This window comes from Amblyomma mixtum, chromosome 3, assembly GCF_055824585.1.
Source record: "Amblyomma mixtum isolate Tamu chromosome 3, ASM5582458v1, whole genome shotgun sequence".
Lineage (NCBI taxonomy): Eukaryota > Metazoa > Arthropoda > Arachnida > Ixodida > Ixodidae > Amblyomma > Amblyomma mixtum.
Window position 1 is genome coordinate 22,372,925 of NC_143014.1, and position 19,206 is coordinate 22,392,130.

The following is a 19,206-nucleotide window of genomic DNA, read 5'->3' on the forward strand; positions in this document are numbered from 1 at the left end:
TGATGTACAGACAATGCATAGCGGCAGATGATCACTATAGGCCATGAACAAGGGATTTACAAAGATGGAGAGAATAAATCATCGGACATAACTGACGCTACCTGTTCAGACAGCCTCTTCAGAGACAAAGTAACATCTGAGCAATCGTCTTGCGATCACACGCGCGCGCACGTTCGGTTGTAAATCTTGTGCGCAATGCTCAGTGGTGAACATTCTTTTCAGCTCTAAACACATATTATTCCTTTCAGCAAAAATATCGAGCCCTGTAAATCAAGCTTTCAGGCAATGTTCCGCTTTTAACCTATGCAGTTTGACAACGAATTGTGCGGCCCACAGATAGCGTTAGACGGTGAACTAATTGAAAGAATAAGTATGCGCAGACGGCTGACCGCTGTTTGTTGACACATTCGAGCCGATGCGGCTAACTGGAAGGAGACAAGTAAATGAGGCGGTTGAACCGAACATTTTCCAGCCCACGAATTTTTTATTGCGAAAGCAATACTAGTCGCACTTCTTCGCGTGACCCGGCCGCAGTTACGTTTGACCTTTAGCGGAGTGAATATGGGCGACCAACTCGCTCCTTCAGATAGCCCGGCTGCAGTTACGCCGCGCCGCGCACCTGTGGCGCTACTACCGCTGTGACGTCATGCCAGTTGTAGATTATAGGCGACCAACTCACTCCTTCAGAGAGCCCGGCTGCAGTTACGGTGTGTGTTTGCCGCGCTGCGCACCTGTGGCGCTACTGCCGCTGAGACGTCATACCAGCTGTAGATTATGTTTTCTTTCTCTCAGTCGCAACAACATCAAAAACAAAAAATAAAAAAAATTACCGAAGACGCTTTGAGTCATCGCGCAGCGGCGGCCGGTAGCCACGCGTGACCTGTAGACGCGGCGCACTGCGTTCCTTCAGTTGGAGCGCTGCGCTTTTGCTTTCGAAACCTACCAGGCTTAACTAAAGCTAAGCCCCCGCCAATTTTTTGTGCTGTCTGACAGCTCGCTATCCACGGCCACATCCGGAAAAGCGTGTGCCAGCTGTACACCAGAGCGCTGGCAGCCGCCGAAAAGTGAAGGCCCGAAGGCCGGCGATGGCGGAATGGTCACGTGACCAAATATGGCGGCGCCAATGCTCTCACGTTGTGTTTGGTGGCACTTTGTGCGCTGCGCCACCGACTCCATGCACAGACTGGAGACGGGGACAGCTGGCTGCAGGTTTGCGGCCAACGCGCCCGTATCCGTCTAGATACAGTCACGCATACCTGAGGGAATCGCCGGTACTCGCCGACTCCCTATGCGGTGTCATTCGATGGCGTGACGCTCCTTGGCACAGCTAAAAGAATAGCTACCTGGTGTTGTTGACGGATTCGAAGTACTAGTGAGTGCAGATATTGAGGTCATGGCCCGCAACAATTCCGCAAGTACGGGTCATGACCCACGGTGGCAGCGAGGCACAAGAAATTAAGGAGTTGCCCGTGGGATCTCAAATCCGCATGCATGTACATTTTTTAGGTGCGAGAAAACCCACCTAATATTCTTTAAAAATGGCAACGAACATAAAACCAGGTTCGGCGCCAGTGTCTGACTTTGATGATCACCACGCCGCCAGCCATCTGATGCTAACCGAAAAGGATATCGTGCTACTTGGTTTGGTGTGTTAAATAAGAAATCGTGCACTTAATGGTTCGGCAGGCCGTCATTATAACGGTACTAAAGCCCACTGACCAAGGAGCGGACAGCGAGCGTAGCCGCTAGGAGTAGCCTTGGCCGCACGTGGCGGTTTTAAGCGTGCCCCATCCGGGCTCAACGTGGAGCACACTGGGTGCGGCCGAAGACTGGAGCATGCATGCAGCCGAATTGCCCACTCTCGACACCAGCGGTCAGTAGCAGCGAGCCACAGGTACGGTTCACAGCCGTGTGGTGAGGACGCAGGATTCATAGCTCCTAGGATTGCAGCAGCGGAAGAGGCGTAAAATAGGTGAGCGCTTTCCTTGCATTGTTTTAATGCTTAGGTGCAGGTTTGGGAGCAAAACGTTGTGCTCTGGCGGCCAGGTTATTTAGCCGGCAGCTAGGATTTTCAGGGCTTATTCGTGTTTTAAATTTCAGTGTAAAAATCGGAATTTAGTTCTGCAGGAATTAAAAGAAAACAATTTGGTGACCAAAAATCAGTTATTTCTTTTTCAGGTGGGACTCAGCGTTTGCAACAGACAGAACTGATTTCAACACGTGTTAGCACGTGGCGTTTGATTCTGCACACATTCGGATCATTTTATGGTAGCAATACTCAAGTGGTCCCAAGAAGAAGAAAAAGTTGGAGGCTTATCAAGGTTAAGCCCAATAAAGAAAAAAAAAGCTTATCAAGGTTAAGCCCAGTGGATGCGAAGCAGCCTTCGTTTTGCATTCTTATTATTGACGTCCTTAGCGTTTGGAGGCATCTTGACCGTATACACGCCCGGCGCAAAGACGCTGGCGCGGTTGCGGGCACAGAGACTGACGCGACGGCGGGCGCGCGCCGCTTCATCCCTGGCGTGACGTCACATATCACGTGATGCAGCGATGGTGGCGCCGCCGCCGCGTCGCGCGCGACGGCGCGAACCGAAGCGTGGAGGCCTCCGCCGGGCGACGTCCGACGGCGCGATATGAGGCCCCATCTGCAGCCGGTGTGACGTCATCACGTGACGTCACATCATGTGATCTCACTTCAAGGTCAATGGTGGCCACCGCCGGGCGTCGCGCGAAGGCCCGAAACCTACGTTAATATGCTTCGCATAAAAGCAGGTGTTTGTGAACTTGGAGGAAACGAGGTTTCATCAGGCGGAAGGCGCGGATATCACGTGGAAAGTGCACGACTGGGCGAGGTTGTCGAAGAAAACGCCAGACTATAGCGTCACGTGTAATGAATGCCCTGGAAAGACAAGTGGAGGGGAGACTGCGGACAGCAGAAAGGTTGACAAAAATGGAGGAAAAAGTGGCCTAACTATTATCGGAAGTAGCAGAACGATTATCGCAAGGAGCTAGGACATGCGGGCAGTAACACCGCAGGTGCAGATCGCGATGTGCACGGTATCGCAGGAGACGGGCCGAACACAGGTGTCGAGAGGGACGCGGTGAGAGTTAACCGGGAGATAAGGAAGTTGGGCCAAGAGAAGGGCTTCGAAGTGGCAGAAATAAGCAGGGAAGTGCGAGGAGCAGGCGTCGGCAGCAGTTTTGGACGAGATGGCATCCGTTTTAGTGGTGGGATGGAGGCAGAGGGCGGCTGGCGCGTGGCGGGCCGTACAGTAGAGATGTAAAATTTCAAGAAATTTTGAATGGCATGAAAAAAACCGTAGTTTTTTTTTTTGGGGGGGGGGTGGGGGGGGGGGGGAGGAGTTCATGAAAAATTGGAAATTTTGCAAAACGTGACAGAAACTGATTTATTTGCAACAGCACAACGATCAATAATAATGCTCCGAAGTTCAGTCGAATATGAAGCTATAGATGTCATATTGTGAAACGAACTTCTTGTGCTATTGCACCGAGAAGATAATAATTTGCACTTCAGGCGAATATGGAGATATAAATATCATACAACAGTACTGCATATTGGGCAAGATAAATATCATATTTGTGGAACGCACTTCTTGTTCTATTGCACCGAGAAAGGAAACATGAAAACTGTTCTATAAGTCACTCCATATCGGACTCAGTCACTGTCGCTGGATGCGGCACTATGCGCAGCAGCATGGATTGAAGCTGTGTCCACAGGTAGGTTCGATTGCACATACAGAAGCTTTCGAACGCGTTCCCCTGAAAGCCTGTTGCGAATCCTTGTATGGACGTTTCCGAAACGTGACCAGTTTCGTTCGCAGCTGGCCGATAATGGTGGTATCTGCAGCAGTCGGCAAGCCAGACGAGTTAGCGGCTGGTTGGTGCAAAGGCCTTGCCACCAGGTAGATGGAGCCACGTGCTTCGCTGAAGACCCCTGTCCTGGACCAAATTCCTGCGGATGTCCCGTACTCTGCTACGTTGGAAATCAAGAAGCTAGGCTTGTATTTGGCTAAAACCGCTTACGTGCACAGCAGCCTATGTTATTTATGCCATCTGTGAAGTGCTGTAGAATTTGCAGCCATTTTGTTCTACTTCAGCCGTGAGTTCAAGTATTAGTGTGCTTTTAAGTCAAGCAGCCTGGATCTTATATGTGGCCTGGCCTTCAACTCGCGTAGTCGCATCACGAACGTTTTAAAAGCACTACCGGGCACCGGCGATGAAGACTGCTCTCCAATCGTTCATCCTAATTCTCTGACGCCGTATTTTGCACGAACAGATTTATTCAAGTTTTCATTTTTTCCTCGCACAGTAACGGACTGGAATGATTCTTTATTGCCTTTCGCCACACTTTGATGTTTACTAACTTTGTTATTATTGTTTTGTTTGTCATTTTACCCACCCTGCTTGGACCTGTATAAGGTTTGCAGTATTCAATAAAGAAAGAAGAAAGAAAACGATGCACGCTGTAATGGTTTTCAAAGCAAAAACAAAAACCTAAACTAAAAGCAAGCAATCACAAAACCTTAAAATTGCGTTGTGAAATTTTCGATGTTTCTTCCTATTTTTTCTCGTCTGAAAGAAACGAAAAAACAAAACGTTTTTTTTTTTCCAAAATTGCAGTGTTTTTTTTTTCAGGCCTTCACATCTCTACCGCACAGTGGCTTTTTTAAGGGGTCCACGGGGACTTCGGACGTAGGGGTAGGTAGAAGCGAAGAAGAAAGGAAAAAACTGAGGTTGGAACATCAGGCACAAAAATAGATTTAATACCAGGTTCATTTACATAAACATACACGAGGGCATGGAATAGAGAGGGTAGGCAGATTGTTCCTTGACACTCACAAAGTGAACCAGGCAGTAGGAGAAGGCCTCAGGGTGCTTGCCAGGCGTTTCGAAAAGAGGACTTCTCTCCGTCTGTCCGCATTCCACATCCCCGGATTCCTTTCTGCTGAGCTGGCCTCTTTCTTTTCACAGCTTTGCAGGTCAACCGGTTGATCCCCTCCAGCAGCCATCATGTCTGGACAAGATTCACCCTCCAGTCTTAACACCCTTCCCATTTCGCGCCCTCCTCCCCATCGACGTGCCTTCCTCCCCCCAGTGAAGAATTTAAACCCCGCCAATGATGAACGCTTCCCCCAGACGGAGGCAAGTCCTCTTGTCGAAACGCCGGAGAGCAGCCTGATGTTTTCCCCTCTCTTATTCACTTTGCGAAAGCAAGAGGGCTGACAGGGAGCGAAATGGTTTAAAATAGAGCAGCATTTAAAGGAAGAAGAAATAGGCGTTTACGCTTCGTGCGAGACACACCTCGGCGATCTAGAAGACCCACCTTTTGTCGATGGCTATTTCTGGGAGAGGTGCAACGGAACAGCAAAGGAGAAGAGAGAAGGAGTTGGTATCTTGATACATCAATAAATAAACTGGCAAAGACTAAACTCAACTAGAAAAGAACACTTCTGGGTATCGGGAAAAATGCAGGCAAGAAATAAAGGGTCTAGTAAAACGTCTCCAGTATGATACAAAAGTTCGAAGACGGTGCCGATATAAATTTTTTGGCGTTAGGGGCACGAACAGTTTTTTGAGTGAGGGGGGGGGGGGGGTCATGACTTTAAGTTTGTTTGAGTTTATTCCGCGTTTTTCGAACATTCAAATAATTGTAAATTTCTTTCTACATTTTTGCCTTATTCTGCACTGTTCAAAGTCCATTAGTTTAATGCATATAAAGCTTAAAATTAAGTGGGCAGCTTCAGGAAGTACATATAAGGGAAACATAACGGAAAGGAGTACAAAATTGAAAAATATTTACTGCGAAAAGGCGGGGGGGGGGGGGGGGGTGCACTCTAAATGCATCAATAGACGAAATTCCAATCAAACTAATTATTGATCTTAGTCCAAACAGCAAGGAAGCGTTGTTAAAACCACTGGAAACAGTCATACGAAATGCGCAAATTCTTGACCGCTGGCGAAAGACTACAATAAATTTGATCTATAAAAGAAAAGGAGACAGGACCAGTATGAAATCCTTCAGACCGATTATGATGAGTTTTCGGTTAAGTACAAGCTGGCAACGCAGGCAGGGAAGTTAAAAATGCAAACATAGATAGAAAGTAAAAACATACTGGGGGAACTTCAGAGTGGCTTCAGAAGCGGCAGGCGCCTATTCGTGCTTACTCAATGTATATGTACAGCTGTAGGGGGAAAAAGTCCTCTGTATTTAGCCTTCCTGGACATAAGCGGGGCGTACGACGTCAACAGGGAGCTCTGTGGAGCATACTCATGGATGAAGGTATTGTAACAGAATTGCTAAAGGAAATATACGGAGATAATAAAGTTGAAATTGCATGAGAAGGAATAGGGAGTGTGACAACAGCCCAGGTACTACACAAGGAGCTAAGGCAGGGTTGTCCGTTGTCCCCGCTGCCCTTCATTATTTACACGGTAAATATGGAAATAAGGTTACAAGCAATCTACATTGTAATCTCTCGTTTAGGCAGATTTAGCAAACTTGTTTCCGGTACCAAGGCAAGATAAACTTAGCGCACGATTTATCAGTCATCGTTTCAGCACTTGTGATATTTTATTCACTTGTATTTCCGTATATGTTGTTAATACAAAAAAAAAATCATACTTGCGTTGGCTGCCACAAACATATTGCAGTTCCAGTGGAAAAAGCTTTACCGCAGCTTAGCTTTCTTCGAGAATGGAAAAGTGCACAACACTTCCGAGGCACTACCCTACAGTCCGATATAACTCAAGAAGGAAGAGGCATATGCCCTGCCCTTAAAGGACATCTTCCAGTCAATGCCATCAACCGATTTTCATGACGCCACGGTTAACATGATTAAGGCGTGGTTATTCTTCCATTTCATCTGCCAAACCTTGCGATTTCACGCTAGCATGTACAAGGGTATTAGATAATATGGAGTGCTATTGGCTGGAGGGGCTCCTCTGAGGAGCATTTGCGCTTCGCCCTTGAGTTGTATCCGACTATAGTTGGTTTCCCGACATTAAGCAATGCATTTCAGCGCCAATTGCGTTGAAATATGGCAATTTGTGTTCGCCAGTCGGTAAGGACTGGACGAGAACAAAAACGATATAGCGAAATGACTTTACAGCTCAAGCGTTGCGCTACGGAAGTCTAGCGTCTGCACCAAGCGGCCACCTTGATTCACCAATATAACTTGTAATGATAGCGACAGCACGCGCAGATGTAGTCTTATTCTTTGTCTGAAGATGCAGACCATGTTCCAGGTTAAAGCGCCGATGACTCGGCGTGCGGCTCAGCGTGCTTCGATTTCAGTAAGCAGCCACTACGCCGGCAGAAACCGCGTCTACGCAGTGGCGTCGCTGGTCCTCCGGCAACTAATATGCTGTTCCTATACGCTAGAAAAAACCAAACTGTCGCAATATCGTCCGGCCTTGTTTAGAAGACAAGAGGCGTTCAGCAGGCGGTCTTTTCCACAGCCTGCTGCGGCGTTTCAACCAACGATGCGCTTGAATGGATGCGTCTCTTCCACACTCTTCCCCCTAATCCGATGAAGCAATCCGGGGTTCACGACACAAGCTTTGGACGCGACGGAGAAGAAAATGTTCGCGTTGTAAAGCGCTCCTCACAAGGGCCTCCATCTCGTACGGTTCTCCTTGAATATGCAAAACAAGACGGAGCACACGCGCACAAATTCTAACGGGCCTAACGAGGGAAAGGTCAGGCCGCCTTTGAGACGATGACCCCGAGCAGAAGCAGCGGCAGCAGTGCCGTCGTGAGGCCGGCGCCGCTCTCCATGCCGCCCTTGCCCCGGCCGCTCTCCATGCTGTCCTGGCCCCGGCCGCGCTCCGGCTGGTCCGGGTCCGTCACCATGATCTTCCAACCGAGGTAGTAGTGCGTGAAACACTGAAAAGGACAGCAGCACATAGCAATCGTCGTCCCAGGCGACACACCACGTCAAGGGGCAGTACCTGGTAGTAGACAACGTCTGGCGTGTCCTTGTCGGGGGTCCAGGTGAAAGTTCCCGGTTGGCCGACGTCGCACTTCAGCTGCAACGTCTGCTTGAAATCCTCCCAGGTCTTGGATTCGTCGCTCTTATCCACCGTCTTGTGCGTCCACTCGCAGTAGCGGCCGGTGCCTGCGACGCAAGGCTGGGCTCGTGAACACAAACGGTGATAGCGTTTCCTATGAGCGCACCTCGTTTGTACTCACAGATTTTCGAAACGAGGAAAGAGCATGCAGCTGTTACAAAAATCGGCGCGGCGCAAAAGGAACCTCGCCTGCGGGCGCCTCAAAACGAAGCTTGGAGAAACAACCCCCGATTGCCCACGGAGAGCACGTAACCTCGCGCGCGACGACGGCGGTTCGGAGAGAGGTGTTTTTGGAGACCCCTTTACTCGCCTGACCAATGGCGACGCAATTGTACTACAGTGGGCTGGAATAGCAGTATTCCGCCTGCCTGCAGGCGAAATGTCTCGGGAAAACCAATTTTCTGGGCTGTGGGGAGAACGTGGGTACGTGGGGGAGCTTAAAGGGCAACTGCCCACCTCGGACCTCCTGGTGGAAAATATTTTCTACCTCTCTGGTAGCGTGGCGTCCTCCCCGGAAGGCGCGGCCGCAAATATTTTTTGAAAGAAAAACTCATTAATAGCGTAATTACAGCCATCGCAATCAAACTACCTCGCTCATGCTCCTCTCCTTCCATTCCCTCCTCGAGATTTTTCTCTCTCGCGCCTCGTCGAGTAGGCTCCACAAGGGCAAATCGCCCTTCCTCCTCCGATGTTAGCCGGAGGCGTGGTGTCTGGTGAAGCGCGTGACATGTCTACGTCATGACCCAGCCTTGAAAAGAATTATTTTCTTGCTTTTTGCTACCCGGTCTATTTAGTGGAGGGGGGAGGGGGGAGCGGTGAGTCTTCCAACACCCTCTCTATTTTGCTCTTCGGAGTCTCCTCGCAGTGTTTCCTCGCGTTTTTTTTTCTTTGTCCTACCTCACCCTAGTTGTTTCTGTTTGTTTGTTTGAAGCTTTTTTTTTTTCACCTTCTCCACTCTCTTCCCTGCCCTTCCTGGTTGAGTGTGCAACAAAACTGCTTGACCCCTATGTTTTACCGGCCTGTGTTCGTACACCGCTTCTCCATCGTCATTTGCATTGCTTGGTGCGCGTGCCTTTGCTGCCTTGCTCCGCTGTGCTCATACATGTTTTCCCGCACTCCGTGCCTTCCATGTTGTCTGAAGGCGCGTTCAGACTTGCCCAAAAATCCGGCGAGCGAAGCGGATTCGCTCGCCGCAAATGGCCATTGAACGAGCTGAAGAAGGCAGTAACAACGAGGAATCCAGTCCGAAGCGGGGCGTCATGCATCGAAGTGCGCCGCCATGTTTGTCGCCGCGGGAATGCAACTTTGTACTCGCTGTCCGATTGGCCGATGAGAATCGGCGGACCCTCCACGCGGAACCGGGACGAAGGCAGTGCTCGGGATAGACCTGAACAAGACCTTCGACAACGTTTCGCATGAGGCCATCCTCACAAACCTATCTAAAATAGACCCGGGAGAACGGATATTCAATTACGTCCGATCATTCCTATTCGAGCGTACCGCAGAGCTTACATTAGGTGGCCTCAAATCGGAGCCCATTCCTCTGGGAAGCCGAGGCACGCCACAAGGCTCGGTGCTCTCGCCTTTGCTCTTTAACATTGCACTCATTACACTGCCCCCCAAACTCGCCGCCTTGTCGGGGCTGCAGCACACCTCATACGCGGACGACATCACCCTGTGGGTAACCACTGGGAATGACGGCCACATAGAGGACACCCTGCAGCAGGCAGTTGACATAATTGAAACTTACGCGTCGGGAGCGGGCCTTGAATGCTCGCACTCGAAATCGGAACTGGTGGTTCTTAGGGCCAAGCCACGCGGCAGAAAGGCAAACCTGACCCCGCCGACCCCTCTGAATGTATATGCGCAAGGACTTCCGGTAAAGGAGGTCCAAACCACACGCCTACTGGGCATGCACATACAGAACAATCAACAGACTCACTGCCACGGTCAATCAGACTGTGCGACTAATCAGACGGATCTCCAGCAAAAAACGACGCATGAAAGAGAAAGATATATATCGACTTGTGCAGGCTTTCGTGCTGAGCAGGATCGCCTATACTCCCTCCCTTACCTGCAACTGCAGCTAGCGGAAAGAAACAAGGTCGAAGCTACAATCCGGCAGGCATACAAGACGGCCCTTGGGCTCCCGCACAGTACGTCCACGGAGAGGTTGCTGGCCCTTGGGGTTCACAACACTCTCTCGGAGCTGTGCGAGGCGCACCTCGTTTCACAGCTCGGACGACTCACTCGTACGAGCGCGGGAAGGGCCCTCCTATGCCGACTAAAGATGTGCGAACAGCTCCCAGAGAGGGACTCGAAAACGCAGTCACCCAAGCACATCAAGAAAGCTCTTTTGATTAAACCCCTACCCAAGAACACGCACCCCGCGCACCACGAAGACCGACGCACCGCGAGGGCTCGCGCACTACACACCTAATACAGCCGACACGACAACGTAGCGTACGTGGACGCAGCGGAATACCGACAAACCCTGAGAAAAGCGTTTGCACTGATCGCGGTGAACGGGAACGGCGCCCCGTTGGCGGCCGCGTCGACAGAAATCACCTTCACCGAGACCGCGGAGGAAGCGGCAATAGCCTTAGCTATATCGAACACGCCTGCTGATATTATATTCAGCAACTCCAAAACAGCCATTCGCAATTTCGCGAGGGGTCGTATCACATCTATCTCACTCCGCATCCTTCAAAACACCCCCCTTCCGATTAGAGAAGTTCAATTGATCTGGGTCCCAGCCCACTCGTCTAATCCGGGGAACGAGGCGGCTAACGCGCAAGCCCGAGGTTTCGTCGACCGGGCAGTGAGCGCGCCCTCCGACCCGAATTTCACGAGGGACGGGTTAATCTCATTTCATGACATCATCATCATCATCATCATCATCAGCCTGACTACACCCACTGCAGGGCAAAGGCCTCTCCCATGTCTCTCCAATTAACCCTGTCCTTTGTCAGTTGCCGCCACTGTATCCCCGCAGACTTCTTAATCTCATCCGCCCACCCAACTTTCTGCCGTCCCCTGCTACGTTTGCTTTCTCTTGGAATCCACTCCGTTACCCTTAAGGACCAGCGGTTATCTTGCCTTCGCATTACATGCCCTGCCCAAGCCCATTTCTTCCTCTTGATTTTAACTAAGATGTCATTAACCCGCGTTTGTTCCCTCACCCACTCCGCCCTCTTTCGATCTCTTAACGTTACACCTATCATTTTCCTTTCCATAGCTCGCTGCGTTGTTCTTAACTTAAGCTGAACCCTCTTTGTTAGCCTCCACGTTTCTGCCCCATAGGTGAGTACCGGTAGGATGCAGCTGTTGTATACTTTTCTCTTCAGGGATATTGGCTGGAGAGACACGCACATTCCCCTCCCCACAAATCGTTAACAAAAGCGCAGGAAGTTACCTGGCGCCGTCTGCAAACACGCTCCCTTCTGAATCCGGCAGTGCTTGCCCTCATGTACCCTGGCCAGTACGACCCAAACTGCCATAAATGTGGTGAATGGGCCACATACGACCACATTCTGTGGAAATGCGCAAATGATCCGCCTCCGGCAGAGCTGATACAGCTCCCTTCTCCCGAGCGGTGGGAGGCCGTGCTGTTCAGCTCGGACCCCAAGATTCAAATACGGGCAATCGAGCGGGCCAACGAGGTCGCCGCTCGCCATGGGCTAGCGGCCATCTTGTACGTGTCTACGTGTCTCCGGAACCTGCTCTCGGCGCAATAAATGTTTTACAATCCAATCCAATCTCCCGCCGGAGCGTCCCAGCGCAGGGTCCCGATCCCCCTCTCTACGCGGCCTTGGCAAGGCCGCGCGTGTGGGCAGACGTTCGAGAAGGTTCGAGCCCTCTGGAGAACACAGCGGGAGGGAGACGCAGCTTAATGCGTGCTGCGGCGCCTCCCCCCTTTCTCACCGCCGCCATCCGCTTCTATGTGTGTCTTATAGTTGGCTATTTAGGAGCGTGTGAGCGTGTTGCATGCTGTTATGCGGTGCTTGGTCAGGCTTCGTCGAAGAAAGCAGACAGGCCCCAGATCTTTACTGGTACCGTTGAGTGTTATCACTCACGCAGACTGGCTCACGCAGAATGAGAGGCGCAGCCGGTGGAAATGCTTCGTCTGCCGCTGCTACTGAACGAGCTTCGCGAGCAGAGGCTCAGCGCCGTCAACGCCAAAATCCAGAGGTACGCGCTGCCGAAGCAGCAGCTAAGCGCCGCCGCCGAGAGGTCCCTGCCGTTCACGCCTCCCAAGCACACACAAGCTAGTCGTCGCCTTCGAGAGGACCCTGCCAGTGGCGTAAATCCAGGCAAATTTTAAGGGGGTACACAGCCCCCCTCCCGATCTCCGACAAAGCCGCCGCCGTCAGCAGAAGCCTAGTTGACCGGGGGCGATGCAGAGGAGCAAATTAGACAGTCGACGAGAAAAGGCTCCAAAAATGTCCCTTAGCGAAAGGCCCGTACCGTCCAGGTACAAACCCTGTATAGTACACCATGGGTACAGTTAAATGCGGCCGCATTGTTTAACGGTTGATGCTTTCAACTTGAGTAGAATAGTATCTTCGCCTCCGTTCCTGACCTAAGAAAAGCTGGCTAATTGAATGTAGTTTCGGGCAACCTTTGAGTAACACATGCGGATGTGGTCCTTGAGGTTGCGAATCCATCTCTTGGAATCTGGAGAGTGTTTGGACTTTAAAAAGCTACCAGCCCTGCATGCTCGAAGGGGAGCTCTCTCTTTATTTGAAAAAGATGTGATTCCATATTTCTCACTGTTGTACGAAGTCTCCTCGTCACGTAAGTAAAGCTAAGTCAGTAACAATGAGCTCATAGTGCGCTTGGGTGCTAAGCATCCTCGTGCGCTTACGAGGGTAACAAGTACGCTTGCGCTAAACCAGTTGTACTTATAAATTGCACTCCTAAAGTGTTGCCTCACGAGCCACTGAAAAGGACGGCATGCAGTTCTCTATTTCATACCCCGATTTTTTTGGTTTGCCCAGCTTTAGTAGGCACTCGTCCATGGTACGAACCCTATGTTGCGCTTCTTGCTTCCTCCAACTTTTTCAGCTGCTACACAAATGTCTCTATACTTGTATTTCTCTTTCTTTTCCGGACGGACGTAACGGCGCGAGTAGAGCCGGCACGGGCCGGTTTCAAGTTATGTTCTGTAGCTTTTCTTGAATCCTGCGTTGTGCCGTTCAAGCAGTTGAGTTCAGCGTCCATGCTAATTCTACAGCATGACCAGCACCGCTTTCTCGCTCTATAATCGCAGCATCTATGTTCCTTTATTTTTAGCTCACGGCGGGCTCTAGTTAGTGAAAGGAACATTCGCAATTTTCTAATCGGACCGGCAGTTTTGTGACGGCGGTAGACATTGCTGAATGTGTTTTACTTATTTCTTTTTTTTAAATAAAGATGGCCAGCTGATATGAAGTAGTTTTATGCATGCCGCCAAGGCGAGGGTCCCATCTGTCAGTGCCTGTCTCGCGCACTTTAAAATATTCGCCACGTCCGAACAAGAGAAATACTCCGAAGCAAGTTTCGAGGGTTTGCACAGTGTCGACCCACGAACGCGCAGGGCCACCCTTTAACATCTCTGTCTTAATCACAGATTGAGTCGATGCCAGAAAAGCAGAGGCTTGAAGTTAAACACAATCGCACGTAGTCATGGCATGTCCTTTTGATTGTTGGCAGATTGCAATTATGACAACACTACTTTTGAACATCTGATTCTGCTGAGCCATTGTGTGGAAAGGAAGGGATTCCCTGTGTTGTCTGTGTGCTGCTCGCGTCATTCGATGCCGACTGAGTATTCCCGGGACGAATCGCAGGGTGGGGGGACGCTCGCATGCTGCGTCTATCCCACCCAAAGCAAAAGGGGGACACTGAACCCCCCCCTGCGCCCCCCCCCCCCCCCCCCGAGCTCAAATTTCGCATTAAGGAGTATCGTAATCGTCCTTAGAATGATTTTGAAAAGTTCTTTATCTGTCCGGTTAAAAAAGTTCCTCCGCAAGGAACTGGCCTAATCGAGATCAAACATCGCTCGCAAGGAAGCATAATATGGTCTACTTCTTTGTTATCTAATTAAACATCAGTACTTGCCTCCATTTTCTAGAATTAAAGAGAAACCGCTGTTGACTTTGAGTAGTTTTCGCAAACGCGGGCCAAGCAGCTTACCTGACAGACTGCTCCACCTGCCGGATGACGGAGCAACCGAAAGCCCGGCTCAGACGAGTTTTGCGTTTGTTTTGGTTTTGAAGCTTACTGCTGCATTTTGCAGTGCTTTCGTTCGAAGAGCGATGGCTCTTCCTTTTATACTTTAGTTTTAACTAGCCGACGAAACGGCACATTGAACCGCACAACTTGTCCAGCAGCCATCGGTTGCCGTAAATCATGAAATTTCTGTTGTCTTCTTTTTTGTGTGTAGTCTTGGCGTCAAAATTCCTTTTATAATGTGCGACTTAATCATTGCTGCTGGCGAAGCAGTCGTCGTGTTTGGTCCGCAGAAGGGTCGGCACATCGTGGGAACTGATTGCACAACTGAATACTAAATGAATTCTATTGATGGCGCGAATATTAGCACGGACAGTGAAGGCTATTTCGTGATAGTGGTTCGTTTTGATCTGTTTACATAAATAGTAAACAATTTTCTGCGATTAACTACGATTGAAAGGTACATCGCACTCACTGTGCACGGAATGATCCTTCTGTATTGCGTGAACTAAGTATGCACAGAATGATCTCATGTGTATTGTATTGCTTGAATTATACGCAAAATGCTGCACTGAAGACGTCAGCTGCGCCATTTGAGAAAAACTTAACACCTCTGGTGCGTCGCTACACAGTATGTGTATTGTGCGGAATGCTGTAACATAGACATATAGAGTATTTTGAGAAGTATCTCTTTTAGACTGAAAGTAACAGGAAGGATATGTGTTAATAAAACTATGAAAAATATGTTCTCTGTTATCCTTACATTGGGGGTTACCATTATTGACGAGAAGCGTGGGCAGGCCGTATGGAAACATGGGAAGTCTGATGTGTTGGCAAACAAGAAGTTGTTCCCAGGTCAGAGTTTAGTTGTGGTAACCACGGAGAGCGCGTAACCTTGAGCGTGCTAATGATGCCCTCACCACTTGACTCGCGCGCGGCGACGCCGGGTCAGAGACAAGTGACTCGAGCTTTCTGGAAACCTGTATCCTCGCCTGACCAATGGCAATGCGTTCCCGGAGGGCGGGTGAGAGAGGCAATTGCACTGTGGACGCTATGCATGTGTGCGCGCTTGCCTGGGCGCCAGGTAGCGCTCTTGCACGACTCCCGGGTCAACACCACCCGCCCAGCCACGGACTTGCGAGGCAGCGCGCGCCAGTCGTCAGACTGTCGCAGCGCCCGGTGAACAGTTCTTTTTTTGTTTGCCCTCGTGTATTAGGCCACTTTAGCTGCAAGAACTCTTGTATTGTAGCCTCTGTTACGTATTGCGTTGCATGTGCTGCACTGATTTGTAGATCACTTTGTACGTGTTATTACGAGTGATCATAATTCCTGTGTCTCGTCTCTTTCCTGCAGAAAGCTAATTTTGGTTTGTGAGCCTTTCATTCCGGCCCATTCTCTGGCTTGCGACCGGCGAAAGCTGGGCACCAAACGACCGCCTTCTTTGTCACCTGATGGCTGGTTTTCGGCTGAGCTTGCCACGCCGAATAAAGGGCATCTCCGGAGAGACCGGAACAGCTACCCCCACAAGCTCTTAGGGTGTCTGATAGTGCGCATTGTGACAGCAGCCCTTTAGTGCGCTCTGCACTTCGCCACGCTACCCACAGTGTCAGGCGACGCTTCCAGCGAGGAAATAGAGCCTTTTCGTGGACTCCGTGTTCGGAAAACATCTGTGGGCACCCTTACGTCACCGTATTCGGCCGACTCCTGGTACTTCCAACTCATCAGCCTTGTGGCCAGCCACCTTGAACACTCCAATGCGGCCCCCTTGGGCCCGGCGAGAGGAGCGGGGAGGGAGAGTCCAGATTTCAATAGACTTACCCTTGGAGACGTCAACCTTGTTGCGAGAGTCGAGCACAACTCCGGCGAGCAGCCGATGGCCCTGAGAGAAAGTGGGAAAATACAAAGACAGCTGACATTGTCTAAAGTAATGAGTCATGCTGGTCAAACCTCTCACTGCCTTCAAACTCAGCTCGTTGACAGAATTAGTTGCATATAAATCAAAGCACGGCTGTTTTTGCGGAAGCACTCAGGAGTCCACTCAAACACGTTTTAAAACGCGGTTCATATAAAACGAAAATCCCGAGTGAGGCTCGCCGATCGAATTCGGAATCCTCCGAGAAATTCTACCGGAATAATTTTTTCCTCCTTCATATTTATGGTAGAGAAACATATTCACAGTGCGCTACGTAAGTGAAATTAAAGTTTTTTTTTAAGAATTAAACTACACTAGTATTGTCGACAGTCGTCAGAGCCACTTAGGAGTATACGTTTAAATCGTTCATTTCGCAGTTACTTAAGTTGCTCTTTGAAGTTGAGTGTTCATCGAGATGTATTTTTCAGGTTAATCTTTCAAACCAAAAATTGTGTACTGAATTTACTGTTGTTCTTGTTTACTTTTCTGTTTCAGTCGTCTTGGTACATTGCTCCTTTGTCCTCATTCCCTTTTTTTCATGTGATTTTATTACGTTTTTCGTCACTTTAATAGAGTACCCACTCCCCCGCTATAATACTTCGGCGCTGCAAGGTGTTGTGATAATAAATAAATAAAATAAGATTTCTTTCAAAAATTTCTTCGCTAGCTGAGGTACGGGAAAAGTTTTGACGAGAAAGTTGCAGAAGAATGACAGTCGGTACGGACCCATAATTGAAGAAAGTACAGCGCACAAGACGGGACGAACGAGGCACAAGCGACACACACAGCGCTGAGAGTTGCAGACAGACACAAGAGCTAGCACAGCCAGTTGTATACCCCGCTTAGAGCATACAAGTGAGGGGAAAAGAGGGACTCGTTACGGCATACATGACGGAAGCCAACAGCCACCGAAACCAATCAGCATAGGGCATGCCTTTTTTTAATCTGTTGTTTTTAATCAATAAAAGCAGAAGAAAAAACAACCACATGCCGCCGGTGTGATCAGAACCCACGACCTCCGAATTTCGCTTCCGGTGCTCTACCAACTGACCTACGGCGGCGGCTGTCCAATCTTCTGCTTTCGGGGTTAACTATTCGTAGTGTAAGCGAACCTTGAGGGATACCACCGGCGGCATGTGGTTGTTTTTTTCTTCTGCTTTTATTAGTCACGCATTAATGAACAAATAAAAAAAAGACATCCCCTATGCTCCTTCGTTTCAGTGGCTGTTGGATTCCACCATGTACGCCATAACGAGCACATCTTTTCCCTTCACTAGTATGATTAATAGTTTAACGAGGGCCTCGAATCTGGCAGCCTTGATGGCATAGGTAGCATAAGAGGGTTCTCGCGCAGCTTCCGCTCTCATCATTCGACCGGGTTCCTTCGTAGCACTCGTGGTAATACAGGACATACTACGCCCGCCGCCAGAGTGGCGCTGACGAGGGTGGCTGTGGTGAACACTCTCAAGGTTCGCTTACACTACACATAAATACCCCCGAAAGCAGCAGATTGGACAGCCGTCGCCTTAGCTCAGATGGTAGAGCACCTGTGGGGAAATTCGGAGGTAGTGGGTTCGGATCGAAACCGGCGGCGTATGGTTGTTTTTTGTTCTGGTTTATCTTTCATTAATGAAAAATTACAACTTAAAAAAAAGAAAGACACCGCCCGTGCTCCTTTGGTTACGGTGGCTGTTGCCATGGTTCCCGCCTTGCATGCCGCTTAGAGCTGGGCATCTTGGTGTCCGCCGTGAAGGAACATGATTTTTATCGCTAATTAGGCTTTGTTTTTACGCCACCGCACTCCGAGCAAAGCTCATTAAATCCATGTCTGTGGCATGAGCGCCTAATGAAAATTCCACGCTTGATGCGCAGATTCACCGGCCGCTGCTCCACTCACCTTTTGCCGCATGCCCAAAGCCAACCCTCGCTTCTTGCCCTGCTGGCGACACCGAAAGGGCCTAGACATAATTTCTGTCCATTTTGCCGATTTGCCGAACGTATGAAAGCTGCCCCACTCAGCCTCCACCAGCGAAGCTTCGCCTAGTGAGGACACGTCACATCCAGCGACCACCGGAAGGTACGCACACTGGCTGCGGCCGCACTCCCACGCTCACAACCTCCACGTATCGTGGCATGCGTAGCATACCCCGTGGGGTGCTAATATTAAAGCGTTGTGTTAGATCAAGAAGGGAGGGTTAATCGTCTGCACACTCCCTGCAGGAAATACGCGGACACCACCAGAAGGAGCAGGCGACGGCGGCGCCTTTCAACAGAGCTGTTTCGCTCTGGCTCATTTCCACGGCTCATTTCGCATCTAAACTGCGCAGCGTCCACAGTTTTTCTTATGCGGATCAAAGATGCTAGGCTACACCGCCATGCACGTCAAAGCGGTGATCACGCGGAGCCCTTTTCGGTGTATACGTCACAAGTTTGAATCGACTGGCGCGAAAAATTTTCTCACCCACCTTTTGCTGCCAGACAAACACAAGCATACTCAGAAAGAATTGATTTTCACCCAAAACAAAACTTGGATCAAGTTGTAGTTCATTCCATGAAATTTCTTATTCTCGACTGAATGCCCATTTTTGTGAGACTGCATTTGGCGGCATTGTGCGGATGACATCTGAACCACTGGCTGAAGGTGGGCACCCGAGATTGCGTCGCCTTGCTTGCGCGTATCGACTACGAGGAGCTCAAGGACAGTGTCACTGAGAGGTGCACGCCGGTACGCACCCCGCGCTGAACGTGTTACGTCTGCACGCTTCAGGGGCGATGACCGTGACGAGGATAAAGAACAGACTCTAGCATAGCTGACTTGCTCAATGAAATTTTATGGGCTGTGTCCTATAACGGCATTGACTGGCAGGCTTCGCGTCTCCCCTTATCCCGATCGTATTTCTCGCATCTGCATGAGGCCCACCCGACACAAAAGGGAAAACCTCAGACCGAGTCCTATATCGAACTTGATGAAAAGCTGGGTGGCCGTGGCC

At 50.0% G+C, this 19,206-nt stretch overlaps 1 protein-coding gene across 1 annotated transcript in view; it reads right to left on the reverse strand.

Annotated features, from left to right (window-relative positions):
• Positions 1-6,573: 6,573 nt before the first annotated feature.
• LOC149349419 (protein Skeletor, isoforms B/C-like) overlaps positions 6,574-19,206 on the reverse strand; it is a 113,428-nt gene continuing 100,795 nt past the window's right edge. The window contains exons 20-22 of the mRNA XM_089578348.1: positions 16,123-16,183; positions 7,972-8,138; positions 6,574-7,906 (exon numbers count right to left, since the gene is read on the reverse strand). Of these exons, the coding sequence (XP_089434474.1) occupies positions 7,721-7,906; positions 7,972-8,138; positions 16,123-16,183 (414 nt within the window). The 3' untranslated portion in view covers positions 6,574-7,720. The remainder of the gene's footprint in view (positions 7,907-7,971; positions 8,139-16,122; positions 16,184-19,206) is intronic.